Raw genomic sequence first — 24,437 nt, forward strand, 5'->3', positions numbered from 1 at the left:
CTCCCAAATGACAAAATCATTTTTTTTTGAGTGAAGGACATACATTGGGTTGTTAGGTGTCTTATGTCTAAAATTGGTGTCAATTCGTCCAGTGGTTTTTTGAGTTCTGTTAATTCCACAAACAAACATTACATTTTTATTTATATAGAAGTGTGGGTCTTTGTTTCTTTATTTTTTTGGGGGGGGGGTTGCACTGCAAATAATATATGTGCAGAGTGCATAGGAATTCATTCATGTTTTTTTTCAAATTATAATCCGGCCCCCCAACAGTTTGCAGGACTGTGACCCGGCCCCCTGTTCAAAAAGTTTGGGGACCCCTGGTCTACATGGTCCTAATGTTCTGTCCAGAACTATTAACATATTGCTTTATGCTGATGACATGGTGATTATGGCAATGTCTCCAGTAGGACTGAGAAGATCCCTGGCAAAATTCAATTTGTATTGTGAGCTAAATTCACTCACTATGAACAAGGACAAATCCAAAATTGGGGTCTTTGGGAAAAAACAGGAAATGGTACTCATGGTCCCTGAATGGCGTTCTCCTGGAACAAATCAATTGCTACCAGTATCTAGGCATTATGTTCTCATCATCTGGTGCTTGGGCTAACCACATTACTCACAGTATACAAAGAGCAACAAAAGCGACAGGTTCCATTTATAAGCTGTACCATCACAGATACACATCTGCAGGTCCTGCAACAGAAGTGATCTTCTGACATTCCTCTTGCAAGGTCAGGAAAGATCCACCATAATCAGAGTAAGCCTTTTTATTCTGAAAGCCCTCAAGAAGAGAGCACATTTCCTGGATGAAGAACCAGGAAAATAAGACTCTGACTGTGAATAGAGGGTCAGCTGCTGTCCTCACCTTTTTTTCCCTTGTCTTTTACTCATGTTGTATTTTGTATTTTGAAATGGTCATATGACTGATCAATTAAATAAATTACTACTACTACTACTACTACTACTACTACCACTACTGTCAAATAGCTACCTTCGGTAAGTCTAGGTGCAATCTCTTGTCCTGTAGTTTGAATCCTGTGGTTTAAATTCAGAAATGTTTAAGGCAACATTTATGAAAGTCCCATTAATGAACTTCTTACTTCTTGGGAGGAGAGCAATGTCCAATCTCGATAAAATAGTGAAGAGTAGAGACATCACACTGGCAATGAAGATCCGCATAGTTAAAGTAATGGTATTCGCCGTAGTAACCTAGGGATGTGAGAGCTGGACCTTAGGGAAGGCTGAGTGAAGGAAGATCGATGCTTTTGAGCTGTGGTGCTGGAGGAAAGTTCTGAGAGTGCCTTTGACTGCGAGAAGATCCAACCAGTCCATACTTCTGGAAACAAAGCCCAACTGCTCATATTAGAGGCAAAGATGAAGTCCTTTGGCAGGGGTGGCTCAACCCATTACGCAAAGTAAGCATTTGCAGTATAGTTTATTTTGCCCAGGGGTGCTCTTGAGGTGCTCTTGGGGAAAAATAGACCTTGACATATGTGAGTTGTAGTTACTGGGATGTATAGTTCACCTCCAATCAAAGAGCATTCTGAACTCCACCAATGATGGAATTGAACCAAATATGGCACACAGAATTCCCACGACGAACAGAAAATATATATCAGTGATTGGTTGGGGGGGGGGGGGGCAAAATACTGTTTGCTTACCATTGAAAATTACCTAGGGCTGCCTCTGTCCTTTGGCCACATCATGAGAAGACTCGAAAGCTTAGAGAAGACAATTATGTTGGGGAAAATGGAAGGAAAAAGGAAGAGGGGCCGACCAAGGGCAAGATGGATGGATGGCATCCTTGAAGTGACTGGCTTGACCTTGAAGGATCTGGGGGTGGTGACGGCCGACAGGGAGCTCTGGCGTGGGCTGGTCCATGAGGTCATGAATTGTTCGAAACAACTGAACGAATGAACAACAAGACAGCAAAGCCTAGAGAAGACAATGATGCTGGGGAAAGTGGAAGGCAAAAGGAAGAGGGGCCGACCAAGGGCAAGATGGATGGATGGCATCCTTGAAGTGACTGGATTGACCTTGAAGGATCTGGGGGTGGTGACGGCCGACAGGGAGCTCTGGCATGGGCTGGTCCATGAGGTCACGAATTGTTCGAAACAACTGAACGAATGAACAACAAGACAGCAAAGCCTAGAGAAGACAATTATGCTGGGGAAAGTGGAAGGCAAAAGGAAGAGGGGCCGACCAAGGGCAAGATGGATGGATGGCATCCTTGAAGTGACTGGATTGACCTTGAAGGATCTGGGGGTGGTGACGGCCGACAGGGAGCTCTGGCATGGGCTGGTCCATGAGGTCACGAATTGTTCGAAACAACTGAACGAATGAACAACAAGACAGCAAAGCCTAGAGAAGACAATTATGCTGGGGAAAGTGGAAGGCAAAAGGAAGAGGGGCCGACCAAGGGCAAGATGGATGGATGGCATCCTTGAAGTGACTGGCTTGACCTTGAAGTGACTGGGGGTGGTGATTGCCGACAGGGAGCTCTGGCATGGGCTGGTCCATGAGGTCACGAAAAGTCAGAAACGACTGAACGAATGAACAACAAATTAACGAACTGTATCAATTTAAGCTTGGATTTACACACGTGTTTAAGTTTTAGAGTGCCATGTCTGTATATATGTAAGCCGCTCTGAGTCCCCTTCGGGGTGAGAAGGGCGGCATATAAATGTTGAAAATAAATAAATAAATATAATCCAGCTCGATGTGGATGCTGTACAGAAGGGGCCTTAGTCCACATTGCCATATAATCCATTTCGATGTGGATGCTATAAGGCTGTGTGGAAGGGGCCCATGTTGTGGCCCCCTTAATGTTGTCGCCACTGACTGACCCCCCTTCTCCTTCTTCTCCTTCCTCCTCCTCCTCCTCCACGCGTGGCCCGCGCGCCTCCCTCCCTCCCTTTCTCTGCCTGCCTGCCTCCGTCCCTGAGGAGAGACGCCAATCCCTGGGCGGCCCTGAGCAAGAGGACTCTGCCGTCGCGCGCCCCCCCCCCTTCCCCTCGGGAGGCAGGCCACGCGCCAGGGACGCCGGCGGCACCGGCACGCGCGCACCCGCCCAGGCAGGCAGGCAGGCAGGGAAGGGAAGGGAAGGGAGGGCGTGCGTCCGAAGGGGAGGGGGCGCCCCTCTTCTTCTTTCTCTCCCCCCTCCCTCCCTTCCCCACCCCTTCGCTCTCGCGCTCGGGCGGCCGAGGGAGGCTTAGGGCTGGGCTGCAGGCGAGCAGCGAGGCGGGCGGCGAGGCACGCACGCACCACGGCGAGGCGAAGGATGCTCCCGTCGCCATGGCAGCAGCGGCGGCGGCGGCGGCATTGAGAGGTAAGATGGGTCCCCTTGCTCGGCTCCCCCTCCTCTCCTTCCTCCTGCTTCAGGGTTTGAGGCCAAGCGAGGCCTGGCTCGTGCCGTCGCTCCTGTCTCTCAATATCTCTCACTCTTTTTTTTGACCCCCCCCTCTGCCCCCCTCCCTTCCAATCACCAGGGTCGCTGCCCCCTCCCTTCGCCTCTCCTCCTCCTCTTCTTCTCCCCCCCTCCACCCGTTCCGTGGTAACCATGGCAACTTGTTTGAGGTCACGCTCCCGCTGCCTTTTCCTTCTTCTTCTTCTTCTGAAGCCCAGGGACCAAAGGGCAAAGCAAGCATCTTCTTCTTGGCATGCCATGCCTTCCTTTTCACCCCTCAAATTCCCATAAGGCTTTTTTATCCCTATTCCCCATCCTTCTCCACTATTTTTCCCCCTACCCAGGTCATCTCGCCCCCCCCCCCCGCGCCCTTTCCCCCCTCCCTCTTGTTATGCCTCTCCTCCTTCCCTCTTTGCCAGCTTGCGAGTTCACTAGTTTCCCTTGCCAGACAGAACTTCCCATCTGGAACGGCGGGAAGGTTAGTGGGAGGCGGCATTTCACCACAGGAAGCCTGGTTGGGTTGGGGTTTTTGGGGAGGGAGGTGGCGGGGAGCAATGGGAATCCACCAGCAGGAACCAGAGCGTACCCAGTTGCCAGGCTTGTCCCAAAAGGGAAAGGAAGGGCAAGGGGAGGGATTGGTTACCAGGTTCAGACTCAAAAATGAACTAGTCACAAGTTTTGCATTGGATGTGACTCCTAAAGTTTTGGGTTGTGCTGGTCCAGGTAAATATATATTTTTAATTTATTTTATTTTGTATCAAAAGCATTGCATAAATTAGTATAAAACCAATAAAAATAAAAGTGCAGGTGGCTAAATATCTTTTGACCAAAATATATTTTATTTTTTAAAATAATTTGTATTGAAATTTTGGAAATACAGTGATTATGGGAGGGGCAGTTGAAGAATGAAGGTTATTGGGAGTTGAAGGAATGAAGTTTATGGGGGGGGGGGGATGTTGAAAGGGAAGGAACACAAAGGGAAAGATACAAAAAAGAAAGAAAAATAAACATAAAATATATAGATTTTGTGTAGCATAACACCAAACATCACAAAAATACACACATAGTTTGACTTCCATTCTTCTTCTTGGTGGTGTTCCAAATTATATATATATAAATAGAAATTTTTCTATAGCCCCCCCCCCCTTCTAACCAAAGTTATTAATCTGTCTGTCTAGATTCTTGTTTTAAATTTGTGTGTTTCAAAAAAATACAAATAAATTGTTTATTTATTTTCAATATATTCTTCAAACATTTCCCAGTTTGTTTGTCTCATTAGTCTCTCTGAATTCTTTCTTAGAAAGAAAGTTAGTTTGACCATATCTCTTATTTCAATTAATTTATCTGGTCCAGGTAAATATGAATACCACTGGGGCTACCAAATGTGTTATTGGGGGCAGCGGGTGCCATGAGCTACTCACAAGTTTTGCATTTGATGCAACTGCTAAAGTTTAGGATGTGCTGGTCCAGATAAATGTGACTACCACTGGGGCTATCAAATGTGCAATTGGGGGCAGCAGGTGCCATGAGCTACTCACATATTTTTTTTCCGTTGGATGCAACTGCATAAGTTTTGGGTTGTGCTGGTCCAGGTAATAATATACCATTCGGTATATTATAATACCATAATATACCTTTCGGGCTACTAAATGTGGTGCCGGAACAAGTACAAGCAGGCTTAGGGTAATAGGTATATTGGGCAACAGGTATATTGAATACACACACATGTCACAAGGACTGAGGACAGTCAGTAGGTTACTTAGTGGATACTTGAAGGTGGTCTGCTTGCAAAAAAAGAAATAGGAAAACTGTTAATCAGAAAACCATAGCATGGGATGCAACTGCGGAAGTTTTGGGTTGTGCTGGTCCAGGTAATAAAATACCATTTGGTATATTATAATACCATAATATACCATTCAGGCTACTAAATGTGGTGCCGGAACAAGTACAAGCAGGCTTAGGATAACAGGTATATTGGGCAACAGGTATGTTGAATATACACACATATCACAGTGACTGAGGACAGACAGTGGGTGACTTGGTGGATACTTGAGGGTGAGGTGCTTACAAAAAAAGAGAAAGGAAAACTGTTAATCAGAAAATCATAGCATAGTCCAGGCATGGGCAAACTTGGGCCCTCCCTCCAGGTGTTTTGGACTTCAATTCCCACAATTCCTAACAGCCTCAGGCCCTTTCCCTTTTCCCTCTCAGCAGCTTAATCCATTAGGATTTCTGGGAGTTGAAGGCCAAAACATCTGGGGACCCACAGGTTGAGAACCACTATCGTAGATTAAATCTTCCTGTTTCAGTTCTGGAATACTGCAAAGCAATGGTTTTGAAGTAACGATAGCACATGCTTAAGAGGCTGAGGAGGGAATGGAAGGGGCCTAAGGCTGTTGGAATTGTGGGTGTTGAAGTCCAAAACACCTGGAGGGAGGGCCCAAGTTTGCCCATGCCTAACATAGAAAGAAAGACATGGTTATATTCTAAGGAGGGCAGGTAACCAGACTCAACAGGGTAGCAGAGGATCTTCCATCAGCCTTTGATGCCATTGACCAGGAAGCATTAGAGATAGCCTTCCCAGAAATATATTTGCACACATGGTGGGTGGAACCATGACCTGTCTCATAGGAAGCAATATTATATTGATGCAGAAAGGATTTCTTTTTGTTTTGTGAGGCTGACTAAGTTCTCTCTTTCCCTCAATCCTTGAATGGATGAGCCCAAGAGCAAAATGAAGAATCATGGGGCAGGATGTACCAAGGTTATCGGACAAGTTTGATCAGTGGGACAAACCTCTGGTGAGGCCTCTGTGGGATGCTCAGAATTGAAAGAGGCCGGGCAGGAGGACCAAGCAAAGGGTAGTGCCAGGATCATGGTGGGAGCTCTAGGCCAAAATCGCACGTAGGGCCTGAGAGCTGATGAAGAGAAAGCTGTGGCCTGATCACAAGAGGAGATAAACGGATTAGCAGAGCTAGGTGGGTCACAAATGTTAACAGGGATGCAAATAGCATATGTTTTGGAAGTGGAGGAAAAGAAGGGCATGTGCTAGCATTACTTCACAGCCATTGCCTCAAAGTATTCCAGAACTAGAGAAGGAAGATTTCATTTAAGAAATGGTTCTCAACCTGTGGGTGCCCAGATGTTTTGGCCTTCAACTCCCAGAAATCCTAACAGCTGGTAAACTGGGTAGGATTTCTGGGAGTTGTAGGCCAAAACACCTGGGGACCCACAGGTTGAGAACCACTGATCTAAGATATGTCTGTGTCTAAGGTCCAAACTCTAAATGACTTTCTTTACTTGTGTATAGGTGCTATTTAAGATGGGACCCAATTCAACAGGAAAGTTGGCCTGCTAAAGTGCCAATGATGTGCATTTTGCTCCCACTAGTGCCCTTGGGGTTGTGCCTGAAGGGTCTGCCATGTATCCCATTGGTCAGAACTCTCTGCCATCCAGATGGCAATCCATGACTAACTGGGGAGCCCACTGCCTGGGACATTGTCATTTTTTACCTCATGCTAGACTGCCTCTGAGAGCAGAAGAGCGTCTTTTCAGACCTGGGGAAAGAGGAATTAAAGAGGTACAAAGGAAACTAAAAATCTCCCACACAAGCTGGTACCTTCACCTTCCAAGGTGAAAAGAGCACACAGGCCTGGCATGCAGTTGAATTTGCTGCATATATTTCAGTGTTGTGCTATTACAGTGATGTGGCACAATAGGTGACAAACTCTTTTAACAACTCATTGTGTGGGCTGCTGAATTGGAATGATTTCTAGGGGGTGGGAGGAGGCTGGAAGAGATGGGGCTGTTTTCTGATGTTTTCCTTTTCTCTTCTTTCTACAGTAAGGAGGGTTCTTTAAACCCTGAGTTGCCAAGGAACTCTGGGAAAATAATTAACCCTTCCTACAACTCTCAGCTGGCTACCTACAGATTCCAAACCAGAGGAGAGAATTCTTGCTGAGCTCAAGGACTTGGCAGATGAGCATGTTAGGCTCCTCTGACGACTGGAGTGCTCCCTGGCCAGAAGCTCAGGCATTCGGTGATGGATATCTAGTATTGTGACCTGTGAGAACCAGGCTTTACCGCTTCTCTTCTCTTCCCTTCATTTATCCTTTGTCAAAGAGAGGCAAAGTGAGTGGGCTGTTATAGAAAGGTAGTAATTTTTTAATTATGTGTGAGAGAGAGAAAGAGAAGGAAAGACAGGAAGCAACAGGAGGGAAGTGCTGACAGCAAAGAAATCTGTTTCTACCCCTTCTTTACCTTATACTTTTTTAAAAAAAATCTTACCATATTTATTTTAAAGATATATATCTTGTTTCCTGTGTTCAAGGAAGCTCAAAACTGCATAAAAACAAATTACAACAAAAACAGTCTAAAATACAAATTTAATACAATTTTTTAAAACCCCAGTAGAACAACTATTCAAATCCTATCCCCTTTGCAAATCCTCGCAGGAGCAAACCCTCATACGCCAAAAGAATTACAATTCATATCAACAGCAAATTGGTAATTCCAAAGGCCAATGGTAAAATGGATTTAACACATACCAACTGAAGGCCATAAACAAACTAGGTTTACATTTTCATGAAAAAAATCTAAGCAGGATAATAAGGTACAGACTAATATCCTTGTGGGCAGGCCTGCATCTGTAAAAAGTTGAAACGATCCTCCAGTTCAGCGCAGATGCTAACTTTCCCTTAAAAACAAAGATGAGTCTTCACAGATAATCTAGAAGACTAGTTTTCTCCATTATTCCTCTAGTTTCTGTACATTCTATTAAATAGAAAATCTGGAATTAAATTCAGTATAACCTTCAATATAAAATAAAGTCATCTAAGAAAAGGGAAGGGGGAAAAAAGAAAATACATGAATCAAAAGAGGGATAATGAAGATAATAGAAAGAGAGTAAAGGACAATATTGAAAAGTATAACAAAGAATAGTGCAAGACAATGTGTCCTCCTTGTGGGTGTTTCTCCCAGATGTTATGTCCACATCTCCCTCCTATTTCCCTATGGTAGCCAATAAAATAGCAATACTGGCTCCTCTACAAGACTCCGGTGCATAATCCTTTGTGGTGCTTTCTGGAGCTCAATAAGAAGGCAGCATCATGAATCGTGGGGGAGGCAGCAGCCCCATGGAGGAACTATCTAAGGCTACCCTGCATAATAACTCACTGTGGTGGCTGGCTTGTGGGCTCCTTGCTCTATTGGCCAACTCCTGGATCATCCTGAGCATCACAGCCAAGCAGCAGAAGCACAAGCCCCTAGAGTTACTGCTATGCTTCCTGGCAGGCACGCACATTCTCATGGCTGCTGTGCCGCTCACTACTTATGCGGTGGTACAGTTGCGACGTGAGTCCTCCGACTATGACTGGAATGAGAGCATTTGCAAGGTCTTTGTTTCCACCTATTATACATTGGCCTTGGCCACATGTTTCACTGTGGCCTCCTTATCCTACCACCGCATGTGGATGGTGAGGTGGCCTGTCAACTACCGCCTGAGCAACGCCAAAAAGCAAGCCCTTCATGCCGTGATGGGCATCTGGATGGTGTCCTTCATTCTCTCCACACTACCGTCCATTGGCTGGCACAATAATGGGGAGCGTTACTATGCCAGTGGCTGCCAGTTCATTGTCAGCAAGATAGGATTGGGATTTGGTGTGTGTTTCAGCCTACTTCTTCTTGGAGGCATAGTCATGGGCTTGGTGTGTGTGGGCATCACTTTCTACCAGACCTTGTGGGCACACCGAAGACATCACAGATGCCACCACCAGAGAGCAGAAGAAGCGGCCTCTTCTTGTCATTCAGTTCACAACACCTTCAACGTGCCAGCCATTGTGGTAGAGGATGTCAGAGGCAAAAGACGGTCATCCCTGGATGGGTCTGAATCCGCCAAGACTTCAATGCAGATGACCAACCTCATTAGTGCCATTGTTTTCCTGTATGACTCACTGACTGGGGTTCCCATTTTGGTAAGCAGCACCTCTTTCTGTTGTTTTAAAACACTTGTTTACTGACTTTGTACATTTCCAAGTTGATTTGTTTGTCAGACAATCTCTGAGCATCTGGCAAGGGTTTGTTGAAGTTTGCAGATTATTTGGGGCCATCGTTCAATTCATGTAGGGCATGCAACCAAATCTGCTGCTGTGTTCTCTACACTTCCTAGTATGCTGGCTAAAATATACCTGAATTACACACCTTTGCATGCAAACATTGTAGGAAAAATCAGTTGTGATGGACAAAATGTTTTTTTGAAGAGAAACTTCTTTGTCAGTACTGGTCATCTCAATGAAAGCTCCCGCAAGCTTCTGGTTCCCTGAATCACAGTTTGGAAGCCACTGTCTTAGAAATCAACTAATTTCCTTTGTAGCTAGAGTGAGACAATGTGTGGTATTGTAAGACCTAATTGTCCATGAAGTACACAAGAAGTGCGATTTCTTTTGAGGTTATTTTGCTGCAAGCAGCATCTGCTGGTGGGAAGACCAAAGCCAAAATTTGTAAAGAGCAGGTCCAAAAGTGCTATTTATACACTCCCCCATTATCTGGTGCCCTGTTGCCCCATTGCCTCTGTCTCTCCATTCTCTCCCTGTCCTCTCACCACCTTCTCACCCCTTGTATGTCTGCCTATTCTCTGATCTATGTGTCTCCTCACTTTCTGCCATACTCTCTCTTTCCTCTCCCCCTCCATCCTTCTGTTTGTCCATTTTCTCCGTTGATCCAAGAGCTCAAGTTGCAGGAAAGACTGGTCTTGCTCTCTATCATCTCCTTTTACCCAATGCCATTCTTCCTATTTCTAAGCTGTCTCTCTTAGATGAAAAGAGGAGGGCAGTGGTGGAAGGACAAGTGACTCTCCTCATGACTCACACAAACACAGACATACACATGGTTCTCAGTTGATCCACGGCATATGGGTATGAAGGACTGGGAGAAATGGGAATATGAGCAGTGTTTAAACAGAGAGTCAGAAGGAGGAGGCATAGTGGGCCATACCTGGATGACAGCCAAAGGCTTTTTGTCCTGAACTTACTATTAGGTTAATATGTCCCACCATTTCCTCTCAACCACCAAGGGAAAGAGGAGGGGCTTATAAGGTTTTGAAGCCCTGCAGAAATATTTTTAAAAGCTGTTTGCCAGACAAAAGTGCCTTCAAGTCTGTGTAACATAAACAGCATTTCATCTATCATCCCACATAAAAGAGAGAATGAAATTGTCATTTCTCAAGAGCCTGAGAGTGTGTTCCTGTGCATGGCCTCTAGAGGGCATAATCTTTGCCCAGAGAGACTCTTCAGTTTCTGTTAAGACTAGAAGATCAAAATAACTTCAAGGGAGGGAGCAAAAAAGAGAGGGGAGAGGGAGAGAAAGGCAGACAAATGGCACAAAAGTGTTGTGCTTTGAAATACACAGCTTTGACAATCTGACATAACATTATCTTAAATAATAGGCAATTAGCACTGGATTGTACCCTGAATATCTAGACCAGGGGTCCTCAAATTAAGGCCCGAGGGCCAGATACAGCCCTCTAAGTTCATTTACCCGGCCCTCGCTCAGGGTCAGCCTAAGTCTGAAATAACTTGAAAGCACACAACAACAACAACAACAATCCTATCTCATCCGCCAAAAGCAGGCCCACACTTCCCATTGAAATACTAATAAGTTTATATTTGTTAAAAAAAATTCTTCTCAGAGTCAGGTTAATGTTGTCCAAAGTGATAATAAACTCTATCTATGGATAAATACTGGTAGTTGACAAGAGTATCATAAAGGAATGTGGAAAAGAACTTTGAAAAGAGAATTCAAGAAAGTATGAAACTGTTGTGAAAGCGTTTCTCAACCTGGGGGGTCAGGACCACTGAGGGGGTTGCGAGGGGGTACAAGAGAGGTTGCCAAAGATCATCAGGAAACACAGTATTTTCTGATGCTCAGGGGGTTCTGTGTGGGAAGTTTGGCCCAATTCTATCGTTGCTGGGGTTCAGAATGCTCTTTGATTGTAGGTGAACTATAAATCCCAACAACTACAACTCCCAAATGTCAAGGTAGATTTTCTCCAAACTCCACCAGTGTTCACATCTGGGCATATTGAGTATTTGTGCTAAGGTTGGTCCAAATCCATCATATTTTGAGTCCAAATTGCTTTCTGGATGTAGGTGAACTACAACTCCAAAACTCAAAGTCAATGCCCAACAAATCCTTTCAGTATTTTATGTTGATCTTGGGAGTTCTGTGTGCCAAATTTGCTTCAATTCCATCATTGGCAGGGTTCAGAATGCTCTTTGATTGTAGGTTAACTATACATCCCAGCAACTACAACTCCCAGATTACAAAATCAATCCCCCTTCCCAACCCCATCAATGTTCAAATTTGGGCACATCGGGTATTTGTACCAAATTTGGTCCAATGAATGAAAATACATCCTGCATATCAGATACTTATATTATGATTCATAACAGTAGCAAAAATAGTTATGAAGTAGCAACTAAAACAATTTTCTGGTTGGGTGCCACCACAACATGAGGAACTGTATTAAGGGGTCACTGCATTAGGAAGGTTGAGAACCAATGTGTTAGGAGAGCCTGGCACTACTCCAGGGCAGAGAAATCAAGTCTTGATCTGCGGTTCCCTCAGTCCAGACACTATGCTCCTATTAATGGAACCTAGTGTTGCATTTTTGTTGCTTTTGATTTTGGCCATCATGTCACCTATTGACTCATGTTTAGCTTGTGACCTACATGCAAAAAGGCCCTAGAGCCTTTCCACATGTACTACGGTCAAGCCAGGTGTCAGTCATCCTCTATTTGTGCATCTCTTTTTTCCTGCCTAAATGTAATAAGTGTATTCTTGCTGAAATGTATTTTGTTAGTTTTGTCAGCTCTACAAAGTCTCCCAGCATTTTTCCCAAAATGCCTCTTCTTGACACTTCTTCAGAAATTCTGATGTGTAATAAAAAAGAGCATGAAAAACCACCACTATCTAAAGATTCAAGATCTGTTCTCACAGTGGCCTCTTTTGGACATCCTCATGCTATGCGGGAAACCACAGAAACCTTAGCTTATTGTGGGTTGTAACATGCTATTTCCCACTGTCAGTTTGCACCTCAGCACAAGAAGAGTTGCTAAACAAACCATGCCTTGTTTACTGTGATGTCTGAAACCATTGCTGTGGTTCATATCCTCTTCCTTCCTTCATCCACAAAGAGAGAAAGAAACCATAACGCAAATAATGAATTCCTTCTCTGACCTTTGGAGGAGAAACAAGCCAGAGTAGCAGCTGTTTGTGGGGCTGGACATCACCTTCCACATCTTCCACTTCCCTGGTTGTTTAGTCATTGCAAATTGGATAAGTCAGCATTCGTCAGCACCCTGTCCTGACCTTACCTGGCTTATCATGATGTCCCAATTCACACTTGAGTTCTAGTTTCCTTTCTCCACAGTGTTTTCTTAGATTACTTTTGGGAGAAGACAGGACAAAAATCTATTTCTGTCCAATGTTCTGGCAGAGGAAACAGGTGAAGTAATGATTATTGATCTGGGTGATAAAAAGAAGAATTATTGCAGTTGTCTAGTTCAGTAAATTTCCCAGGAATCCTTGCTCACGTTGCTTGTTGGAATGTGCATCCTTATAGATATGCATTCCAGCAATGAAGAATAGATGAATAGGGTGTTCTAACTATTTTTTTAAAATACATAACAGAACATGTTGGCAAATGCATAGTGGCAGAGTGTTCAGACTGCAACTCCTTTTTCTCTTAATTACCAATAAAATTATTTTACAGAGATCTGTGTGTATTAATTTTGAAGCACCAATCTGGTGATGTCTCAAGTACTGTCTGGTGCTTGTAATCCTTCTGCCACTGTATTTGCCACAGCAGTTGTGATTACCCTAGAACCAAGATCTGGGTTTTTTTTCAGTGGCAGGTAGAATGCTGTTGATGTTCTGGGAAAATGTACCCTATATACTTACTTACTTACTTACTTACTTACTTAGGTGATCCCTCGTTGTCTAAGTAGGATAATCTTCCAAGATCAGTGTGCTGGTGGGTCCGTAGGTGACTGTGGAGCCCTATTCTTGATCTGCATCTTCTCCCTCAGTGAGGGCATTGATTTCCAGGTGGAAGGCGGTCTCGGTCGGAGTTGACTTGACGTGCCTTGCTCTTGGCACATTTCTCTCTTTTGCCCTCCATTCGTGCCTCTTCAAATTCTACAGCACTGCTGGTCACAGCTGACCTCCAGCTGGAGTGCTGAAGGGCCAGGGCTTCCCAGTTCTCAGTGTCTATGCCACAGTTTTTAAGGTTGGCTTTGAGCCCAATATAATCTTGTATAAGTCATGGAATTTTAGGCAAAAAATCACCCCCAAAAACTTGGCCGAGTTATCCATGGGTCAATATGAGTACAATACCTTAACTCTTATCAAAAAAGCAACCATTCCCTTTTCTGTGCAGAGTGACAAATGGCAAGATCTTAGACTGGATCTACACTGCCATATAATCCAGATTATCCTAGCAAATAATCCAAATTATCTGCTTTGAACTGCATTTTCCGAGTCTACACTGCCATATAATGCTGTTCAAAGTAGATAATCTGGATTTTATGTGGCAGTGTAGAGGGTACCTCACATTGTTCTGGAAGAAGCTTAAAAGAAGCACCAACCTCCTCTACTCTTTCCACTTTTTTAATGCCTGGGGTGGGGAAATGGTAATGGTGGTCAAGGGTAGCTGCTCCCCTGAGGTGGCATTGGTGCCTTCCCCTTTCCATAGAATGACCCTTGATTTATCCATCAAAGGTAATGGTTTCCCCTTGACATTACATCTAGTCATGTCCAACTCTGGAGAGTGGAGCTCATCTCCATTTCTAAGCCGAAGAGCCAGCATTGTCTGCAGACACCTCCAAGGTCATGTAGCCAGCATAACTGCATGGAGCACCATTACCTTCCTGCCAGAGTGGTACCTATTGATCTACTCACATTTGCATGTTTTTGAACTGCTAGGTGGGCAGAAACTGGGGCTAACAGCAGGAGCTCACCCCGCTCCCCAGATTTGAACTGCCGGCCTTTCAGCCAGAAAGTTCAGCAGCTCAGTTGTTTATCCCGCTGCGCCACCGGGGGCTCCGATGATTTATCCATGGATCATATCAAAACCCTAATTTTGTCCCCAAAATCTGCCCTCAATTTATACATGACGTTGACTTGTACATCAGTATATACAGTATTATCCTTGAATGCTTCCAAGGGAAGGCTTTGTCCTGAAATTTCCCTTGCACGAAGCACATATCTTGGGGGTGTGCAGATGCCATTATTTTTCATTTCTAATCCATCTGTGCTTTCCTACCTCCTCCATCTTTTTTATCCTATCAGCAGAGATAGATTAAAAGGGTTCCACAAAGCCTTTTCAACCGTAGGCCTAGGAGCTCTTCATCATGATATGCCTGAAGTTTGAATCTCACACAACAAATAACTCAACTATACATTTATTTTGTGGAAGAAGAAATAAATGGCATCAGCCACACGTTCTGTATCCATGATCTATGGCAAAGGCCCTGGCCTTTTAGCAATGTGCACTTTGCTTTGTTGTATACATGGCTATTGCAATTATAGGCAATCATAAAACAGCTGTAAGTTATGTTTACAGTAAATCAGAGACTGTCTTGTTGTTTCAACATACAAAATTTTAACTTGTAAACGCTCAACACCTACCCCACGTTCAGTTAGAATCATAGAGTCATAGATATGGAAAAAATCACAGGGATCATCCAGGCTAACTCCATGCCATGCAGGAACACACAATCAAAGTACTCCTGACAGATGGCCATTTGTCTTTGTTTTAAAAATGAAATAGACTCTACCACACTCCAGGATAGCATTTTTTACTGCCGAACTGCTCTTACCACAAGGACTTTCCTTCTAATGTTGAGGTAGCATCTCTTTTCCTATACATGCAGTCCCTAAGTTACAAACATCTGACTTACAAATGATTCATAGTTAAGCATGGGGGTGAGACAACAGGAAGTGAGAGAAATCTACCCCAGGAAGGGAAATTCACTGCTGGAAGAGTTATCTTGGGGAAAAGTTGTCTCCACTGAAACTTTACCTCCAATCCTTGCTTCTACAACAAGCCATTTTTTCAAAATCTGGAGATCTCAGACAGAAAGTGAGGTGAAATCTTCTGAACAGAGGCTAGGAACACCACAGGGGTTTTAACACTTCCCTATGCTATCCAAAGCATGCATGTACAAGGATTGAATGAAAAGTAATGCCTCCACCTTCGTAACTCCTCAGCAGATGGCAGGACTGGTATGTGGCAGGTACTGGCTTGTTCAGCAGACTCTCCCCTACAGTTCCATTTTGGCGGGAAGCCCTAGCATTGAACAGTTGTGTTGTTAAAGTGCGAAGTAGGGAACCCTGCGCAGACGGTCGGTTCATGTGACTTAAGCAATGTGCAGTCATTGAATTATTGACATCAGAAGGTGTCACCCCACAGGAAATGCAAGCTGTTTATGGTGATTGTGTTGATGTGAATACTGTGCATCATTGGGCGAGTAAGTTTAAAGATGTTGAGGTGGGAACGTCTAACTTGCGTGACAAACAAACAGTTGGACATCCTGTAACAGCCACCAGCGGGTTTCAGAAGCAAAAGGTTGACAGATTGATTCAGGATGATCATTGTATCACTCAGAGAGAAATTTCAAGCATAATTGGCATTTCACAAGAATGTGTGGGTCACATTATTGCTTTGCTTGGCTATCGGAAGATCTGAGCACAATGGGTACCCAGGATGAGAGAACTGTGAGACACTGTGGAAACAGAGTGTCAACTTCTTCCATGATGGCTACAGAAAACTTGTTCATCATTGGCAGAAATGTATCCAATTGTCTGGTGATTATGTGGAAAAGTGAATAGTGGTAATTAAAGAGCACTTTCTAAGGATTATTTTTGCATTTTATTTATTAAAATATTCCCATCCAAATGATATTCCAGTAATGAAGGTGGAGGCATTACTTTTCATTCAACCCTCGTATGTATATGTATGTATATGTATATCTGAAGTTACACTTAAAAATGTACCTGTTCTGACTTGCATACAAATGCAGCTTAAGAACAAACCCACAGAACCTATCTGGTCTATAATTTGAGGACTGCCTGTAGTTTGAATCCCTTGTTCCACAACTATGTCTCTGGAACAGTGGGAAACAAGTTGGCTCACTCCTCAAAACGGCCTCCTTTGAAATATTTGAACATGACTATCATTTCCCTTCTTAACCTACTCTTCTCCAGGCTAAATAAATTGATTGTGCTCTTGTGTACATTTTCTGCTTCTGCCCTTGGGAGACTAGTAAGAAAAAAACAGTTTTGTTTCTACAAGTGAAGAGTTGAGATTGAAGTATTCATTAATTCCACAGCTCAGAATTAAGTACTCATTTATTATTTTGTTTCCCATAGGGAGTGCTGAGGTTGAGGGTGGGGGTGTTGTTAGACACCCTCCAATATTATTATACTACCAATTTCAGTATTTTTTTGTGTCAGGAGTCACTTGAGAAACTTCAAATAACTTCTGGTGTGAGAGAATTGACCATCTGCAAGGACGTTGCCCAGGGGATGCCCAGATGTTTGATGTTTTACCATCCTTGTGGGAGGCTTTTCTCATGTCCCCACATGAGGAGCTGGAGTTGACAGAGGGAGCTCAACCCACTCTCCCCAGATTCAAACCGCTGACCTGTTGGGGAGCAGTCCTGCTGGCACAAGGGTTTAACCCATTGTGCCACCAGGGACTCCATACTACCAATTTCCATACTACCAGTGAAATTAAGGCAGCCTGTCATGTCTAGATAACCAATACTATTGAAATAACTGCTTAATTTCCTATGAAGTATATGTTTTTATTTTATCTCAGTCTTCTCCCTGATCAAACATGTTCAATATTGTTTTAAAAGAGCATAAAACCTGAAAAGGGTGTTTTATCAGATGGATGGATGTAAACCTATGTATAACCAATACAATTAAATTACGCACAGCAATTCCTCTTTTAGCATTTTGAGAAAGAACATTTGCCTCCAGATGTCGTGAATAGAGAGCCTGGCTGTGAAGTGCTGCTGCCACTGTCTTCCTGTTGACTGTCTCCTTGCTTTGCAGGTGGTGAGCTTCTTCAGTCTACGCTATGACACCGCTCCCACTTGGATGGTACTGGCTGTGCTTTGGTGCTCCATGGTGCAGACTCTGCTTCTCCCATCCTTCATCTGGTCCTGTGAACGTTACCGGGCTGACCTCCGTACAGTGTGGGAACAATGTGTAGCAATAATGTCAGAGGAAGATGGGGATGAGGGTGAGCTCCTCCAATCCAGTAATCTTGTGATGTGTGTTTGAGGAGGAGGAAGATGCATGAGGCAGGCGGGAGGGACAAAACTATGTGAAAGATGGGAAAGTCATCACATTAGAACAAGAACACAGCAAATTACTCTTTATGGGTCCGCAGATGTCAAGCATCTCTCACCATTGGAACGTTCTTCCTAATGTATAGTCAAAATCTACTTTTCTGTAGTCCGAACTATTCAAGTTGTAATGTCAACAAATTCATAGATTTGATTTCGTTTTAAAGACAAATGAAAGCACAAGAGTGCACAAAACATATCATTTCCTAGAGCTAATCCCCACCACCACTGGAGTTACTGTCTACCACATAATACACACTCTCCACCACCACCACATTCACTTTTTTAAAATGTATGAGATATCTAATCCAAGCGTTGGGCTCTTGTCATCCCAGTTAATTATAGTTTATTCTGTGTTTGTTTATGAACAGGAATAAATTATATTTAAAACAGCAGATAGGTTAAATATCACAAAAAGCATTGGGTAAATGAAGTTGGAATATCTAATCTGATACAGGGGAATGTTTTCTTTGGAAAATTCTGCTGCAATATCTCCATTAAGTGACAATGCTTTTGAGGAGTGCTTCTGGGTTTTATACAGCTCTGATTTCTTTAAGGTGGATCTTACATGAACAAAGCCCCGGGAATTGTGCCCTAATACCAGGGCTGACATTGATTTGGTTCCAAGATAAATCAGGAATGGATGCTTATAGGGTATTTACATCCTCTAGAACAGTGGCTCTCAACCTGTGGGTCCCCAGATGTTTTGGCCTTCAACTCCCAGAAATCCTAACAGCTGGTAAACTGGCTGGGATTTCTGGGAGTTGTAGGGCAAAACACCTGGGGACCCACAGGTTGAGAACCACTGCTCTAGACTAAGGCATAATTTCCTGAAAACTTTGTCATTGTTAGCTCCACCTTAAAGAAAGCACCAGTTCCTGACTAATCTTGGAACCAATGCAAGGTTGGTCCTGGTTAGTAGTTAGATGGGACACCACCAATATATACTGGGTACTATAGGCACTGTTTCGGAGGAAGGAACTGGTTAAATCACCTCTGATAATTCCTTGACTAAGAAAATCCCTTGAAATTTATGGTGTTGCCATAGGTCAACAGGTAACTAGATGGGACACGCATAAAAACACATACACTGTGGAAATTGAGTCATAATCCTATAAGGCAAGAGACAAATGCAGACCCCCTTCCATTTCTATATCTTGTAACCGAATTCACCGAAATATAACAAAAAAACTGGTGGTCTTGTATATGGCATTTCTAGCTTACTAGCATTCCTCTTTTTTTCTTTTATCATTTTGTCATTATTGTGGAATTTCACCAAAATTAAATTGAAAATTTGTGCATACTAAGTAGAGAATAACTGAGCAGGAAGGCATAGCGAGGCAGTGCAAAAGAAGGATCACAGGACCACACATTGGTAAAACAGCACCATAGCATTATTGCAGGGAACTATGATAGTGATTGAATGCAAGCATGTTTCTATTTGCTTCAGCAGTGTGGCTGCTGTGAGATAAGAGGCTGCTGTGAAAAGGGGCTTGATCTCTCAGTTCACCATGAGAAAACAAAGGCCGGGAGTTTGAATTCATTAACTAAAACAAAAACTCACTTCAGTTTTGACCCTCCCTCCATACATTTATTTATCAAAACACACACAGAGAGAGTTATAAAACTGTTCAACTGTGTGTATGGACTGGAGGTGTGGATGGGCTCTGTGTGTGGACTGGGGACATTACAATGACAACCTGTGGGCATACTCCATCGCTAGTTCCATAATCTCACTGATCACATCTGTAATGTTTTCAGAACTTGCTGTAGTATGGGAAATGCCAATTTACATAAACATGAGCAATCCTCTTCCCCAAGTGCTCTAAAGATCATATATCCACCTTTTTATCCCTAATAGAAAAACATGGAATTGAAAACAATCCACCAGCTTGCCCATCACCATGTTCCTAGGCAACATGTCTTATGGCAATAGTATCCCTGGCCAAACCTATATGCATTTGTGGAGTGCACCTCTCCCCATTGGCATTTGCTAAAGGATTAAGATTTGCTGAGGGGTCACCCTCTGTGTACCACCAGTGAGATCATTACACTAGGCTGAAATATGGAAGAGGGCATTCTCAGTTTTGGTGCCCAAATGAGGAATGTGGTGCCACTGGAGGCCCACCTGACACCAACACCCATGTCATTTACACACCATCAATGCCCAAAGACAGTATACAGTATATAATTTTGAAAAATAAAACTAAAACTGATTCACCACATCTAAAGATAATGACCACCCAAAAGCAAAAGCAGGCATGTGCTACAATGATTGTACTAACTTTTGTATGTGTAGAGTGGAGGAAACTAGAGAAATGGGGCAAGAAGAGATTGTTAACTCTTTAACTGTTGTGTTCTAGATGGCACTGGTGATGACTATGGTGATGGGAGGATCTGCAAGGTGCGATTTGATGCCAATGGTGCTGCGGCATTGAAGCGGGACCCCAGAGATGCTAAGCTGCTGCCAGTCCATCACATGCTGTTGCCCCATGACAGGGTGCACTACCTGCAGGTGAGATGTCCACGCATCTTAAATCTGCTCAGAGACATTGCTGATCTGAAACACAACCTGGTTTTGAGTGTTGTTCTTTCTTTACTGTCCTAATTTTAGATTTTTTAAAAATACTGGTAGCCAGATTTTGTTCATTTTCACGGTTTCCTCCTTTCTGTTGAAATTGTTCACATGCTTGTGAATTTCAGTGGCTTCTCTGTGTCGTCTGGCATGGTGGTTGTCAGAGTGGTTTAGCATTTCGGTGTTCTCAAATAATATGCTGTGCCAAGGTTGTTTCATCAGGTGCTCTGCTATGGCTGACTTATCAGGTTGAAGTAGTCTGCAGTGCCTTTCGTGTTCCTCAATTCATGTTTGGGCAATGCTGCATTTGGTGGTCCCTATGTAGACTTGTCCACAGCTGCATGGTATGCGGTAGACTCCTGCAGAGGTGAGAGGATCCCCCTTGTCCTTTGTTGAGTGTAGAATTTTTGTTGGATTTTCTTAGTGGGTCTGTAGATAGTTTTGTAGGCTGTGTTTTTCATTAGCTTCCCTATGCAGTCAGTAGTTCTCTTAATGTATGATAAGCACACTTTTCTTCTGGGTGGATCTTTGCTTTCAAGTATATTAGTGCAATCTACCATGCTTCTTCTGGCTGTGGGCCATCAGGGATGAAGAGAGGGGAGGAGCTTGGTTAGTATTCTTTTTGTTGTAGTAGTCCTTGTAACATTACACTCACTTGTAAGTGGCAGATAACCATTTTTTAAATGACTTAGGTTTAATGAATGCCTGTCCTTTTGTTTTAGGTCCCTATCTCTCGCAGGATGTCTCACGATGAAACAAACATCTTCTCCTCTCACCGCTCTTCTCCTTCCTTCCTTCACAAGTGGTCCTCATCGGATGACATCCGTGTGGCAGCCCCCTACAATCCTGAAGGAGTCCCAGGCTTTCTACCTCCTGAACTTCGCTATCACCACCGTCGAAGGCCTCCGGAGGATGAGTTCACGACTCTACGGCAGTTCTTGGAATCTGGACTGGCCATCCGGGCCCCAGGACCCCCCGGCTCCACAGCTTGCTTCTTCCGCGACGAGATTACCACCTTCATTGATGAAACACCCGTACCTTCCCCGCGCAGCAGTCCACGCCATTCGCTCCTCCCATTCTCAATACAACAGGAGGGACAAAGCTCCCCAGCTGAGCAGGACGGAGATACGGACAGGGAAAGACAGTGTTCACTGACTGGTGGTGAAAACCTAGGCCTCTGCAGTGGTGAACAAAGCACTGACCAATGGACCACAGCAGCTTATGAGGCACAGACCTTCAGCAAGGTCAGCCTATGAACTGGAACTAACAGCGTTTCCTGGGTTTTTAAGGAAAACTTGAAATCTCTAACCAATCCTAGGACTCAAGGGTAATTTAGATCCTCGTGTCTCTCACCATGTTTATGGGGGAGGAAAATACTGCCACTCTGATTCTTTCTGTGGTGTGGAGGAAAGGGGGGGGGGGAAAGGAGCAGGGAGCAAATGGCATTGTTGGAAGGAACCGTGATGCCCTGCTCTCAGGTGACAAATACATGCACCGACCACCACAGCTCACAGAGGACATTTTTTGTCAGTTCCACCCCGTTGGTAGGTGTTAGCGCCACCCATGTCTCCCCTATCTTAGCTCCACCCATTATGAGAAACACACATTGATTGCCAAGTATGGGGTAGGAAGGTATTAAAAAAATTATATTTGGAGTGTCACATGTGCTTGGCTTTGTGTGTGCGTGTTTTATTCATTTTGTAAAAGATACAATCATCTGGGACTATGATCCACTGAAAACCATGGAATGCACTAAAAATTTAGGGGATTTTACTGTGACTATGTGATTAATGTGAATTTTAGAAGGGCCAACTGAAAAATAGAGGTTATGGGACTACATTTGCAGGGACTATAGCAGGTATGGGCAGACTTCGACCCTCCAGGTGTTTTGGACTTCAACTCCCACAATTCCTAACAGCCTACCAGCTGTTAGGAATTGTGGGAGTTGAAGTCCAAAACACCTGGAGGGTCAAAGTTTCCCCATGTCTGGACTATGCTTCACAAATAAATATAGGCTACCACTTTGGAGGTGTAGCTAATACTCCAAAAGTCATGATCATAATTCAAAATGATCTTAACAGGTCAGAGAGCTGGGGCAAAGCTAACATAATGAATTTCATCAAGGAGAAAAGTAGGATATTACACTTAGGCAGGAAAAAATGAAATGCCCAGATACAGGATGGGTGACACCTGGCTCAACAATACGTGCAGAACCAACAGAAATTCCACTTGCAGGTTACAGACGATAGAGAGATGGTCTTTTAGTGCTAAGATGGGGTCAACTGTCAACTAAAAACTCAGCAGTCATTTCTATTGTGACAGGCAGTCCATTCATTTCCTCCTTCATCGCTTCCGTTTCAATCAAATTCACTCTAGTTCAATCTAATTCACTCTGAAGACCCCCTGCTGGTGCAGCAGGTTAAACCGCTGAGCTGTTGAACTTGCTAATTGAAAGGTTGGTGGTTCAAATCCGGGGAGTGGGGTGAGCTCCCGCTGTTAGCCCCAGCTCCTGCCAACCTAGCAATTTGAAAACATGCAACTGTGAGTAGATCAATAGGTACAACTTCTGTGGGAAGGTAACAGCACTCTCTGCCATCAAGCTGGCCACATGACCTTGGAGGTGTCTATGGAGAACACCGGCTCTTTGGCTTAGAAATGGATATGAGCACCACCCTCTAGACTTAATGTCACGGGGAAATCTTTACCTGAAATGAACATGATTATTATTGCTCAACAATAATTTGAAATAATAGGCCTTGCTCACAGCTCTTTGATTTCTCAAGTGTTAGATATGTTTCCTATTTCTCAATGTCTTTTTTTTTTCTTATCTGAAGAAGCAAAACTTCTTTTCAAGTCCCCACCAAACCTTTCTTTGATGTATCTGAGGGCCCTTCCACACAGCTATATAACCCAGAATATCAAGAGAGAAAATTGCACATTTTATGCTTTAAAATGGAATATATAGCAGTGTGAACTTCGATAACCCAATTCAAAGCAGATATTGTGGGACTTTCTGCCTTGATATTCTGGGTTATATGGCTGTGTGGAAGGGCCCTGACTGGATGTAAACCTTCCTGTGGGTCTTCTGCTGTATGCCTTCCTCACATAAGATTTCCCTGCTAATGGGTTTATGTTTATATTTCTGGTACCTGCGTTGTTTGGTTGCCATTCCTCCTTGACAGCACAATGGCAATATGGGAGGGAAGGCAAACAGATAAATGAGCCTTAGGAACCAGGGAAAGAAGTTAGCCAAGGAGGTAAAGGAAAAGTTAAAAAGGAGGAACTTCAGCAGGAAATAAGGGAGAAATCCAGAGAAGAGGCGGTCACAGGTATTTTAAAAAATCATGTAATGAGTAATGTACTAACATTTTTGGATGGTACAGAGAATGTCAGATGGAGAATGAAGAAGCTGCACATTATCTTTGCCAGGAAAGGAGGAGAGAGTCCTTGCCATTTCCAGAGCAGGAATAGTTTGTTTTGCATCATGAAGACGGGGCTTTCGAAGACATCTTAATTTAAAAAGAAACATTTTAAGGGATGTATTGCTTGATCTAAATAGCTTGATCTAAATAGCTTGATCTAAATAGAAAACAAGTGCAAAGGGGTCTGCAGAGTCACATTTACACTTGGTGTATCGTTGCAGTCACACGTACAGCATTAGTGTTGTCTGGGTTGCTGTGAGTTTTCTGAGCTGTATGGCCATGTTCCAGAAGCATTCTCTCCTGTCGTTTCACCCACATCTCTGGTAGGCATCCTCAGAGGTTTTGAGGTATGTTGGAAATTAGGCAAGTGAGGTTTATATATCTGTGGAATGTCCAGGGTGGGAGAAAGAACTCTTGTCTGCTTGAGGAAAGTGGGAATGTTGCAAATGGCCACCTTGATTAGCATTGAATGGCCCCGCAGCTTCAAAGCCTGGCTGCTTCCTGCCTGGGATAATCCATTGTTAGGAGGTATTAGCTGGCCCTGATTGATTCTTGTCTGGAATTCCCCTGCTTTTTAAGTCTTGCTCTTTATTTACTGTCCTGATTTTAGACTTTTTAAA

The 24,437-nt window shown here is 43.7% G+C and overlaps 1 protein-coding gene across 3 annotated transcripts; it reads left to right on the plus strand.

Moving 5' to 3' along the window:
• Window positions 1-3,053: 3,053 nt before the first annotated feature.
• Window positions 3,054-22,050, plus strand: GPR162 (G protein-coupled receptor 162). Of its 3 annotated transcripts, none has more exons than XM_060762609.2 (5): window positions 3,054-3,328; window positions 7,250-9,378; window positions 17,525-17,714; window positions 20,184-20,335; window positions 21,199-22,050. In XM_060762609.2, exons 2-5 carry the CDS (start codon window positions 8,515-8,517, stop codon window positions 21,649-21,651), a joined length of 1,659 nt encoding a protein of 552 aa, XP_060618592.1. In that variant the 5' UTR covers window positions 3,054-3,328; window positions 7,250-8,514; the 3' UTR covers window positions 21,652-22,050. The 3 variants fall into 3 exon arrangements, with proteins under 3 accessions (XP_060618592.1, XP_060618590.1, XP_060618591.1); XM_060762607.2 differs by having other exon boundaries at window positions 3,060-3,328; window positions 21,118-22,050; XM_060762608.2 differs by lacking the exon at window positions 3,054-3,328 and adding an exon at window positions 3,790-3,884 and having other exon boundaries at window positions 21,118-22,050.
• The last annotated feature ends 2,387 nt before the right edge of the window (window positions 22,051-24,437 follow it).

The sequence above is a fragment of the Anolis sagrei genome, chromosome 2 (assembly GCF_037176765.1).
Source record: "Anolis sagrei isolate rAnoSag1 chromosome 2, rAnoSag1.mat, whole genome shotgun sequence".
Taxonomy (NCBI): Eukaryota; Metazoa; Chordata; class Lepidosauria; order Squamata; family Dactyloidae; genus Anolis; species Anolis sagrei.

Coding starts and splice junctions, on each gene's coding strand:
- GPR162 (XM_060762607.2), top strand. CDS start 8,515: ATGAATCGTGGGGGAGGCAGCAGCCCCATGGAGGAACTATCTAAGGCT. Junction 9,379..17,524: donor TGACTGGGGTTCCCATTTTG/GTAAGCAGCACC, acceptor CTTGCTTTGCAG/GTGGTGAGCTTCTTCAGTCT. Junction 20,336..21,117: donor ACAGGGTGCACTACCTGCAG/GTGAGATGTCCA, acceptor CTTTTGTTTTAG/GTCCCTATCTCTCGCAGGAT.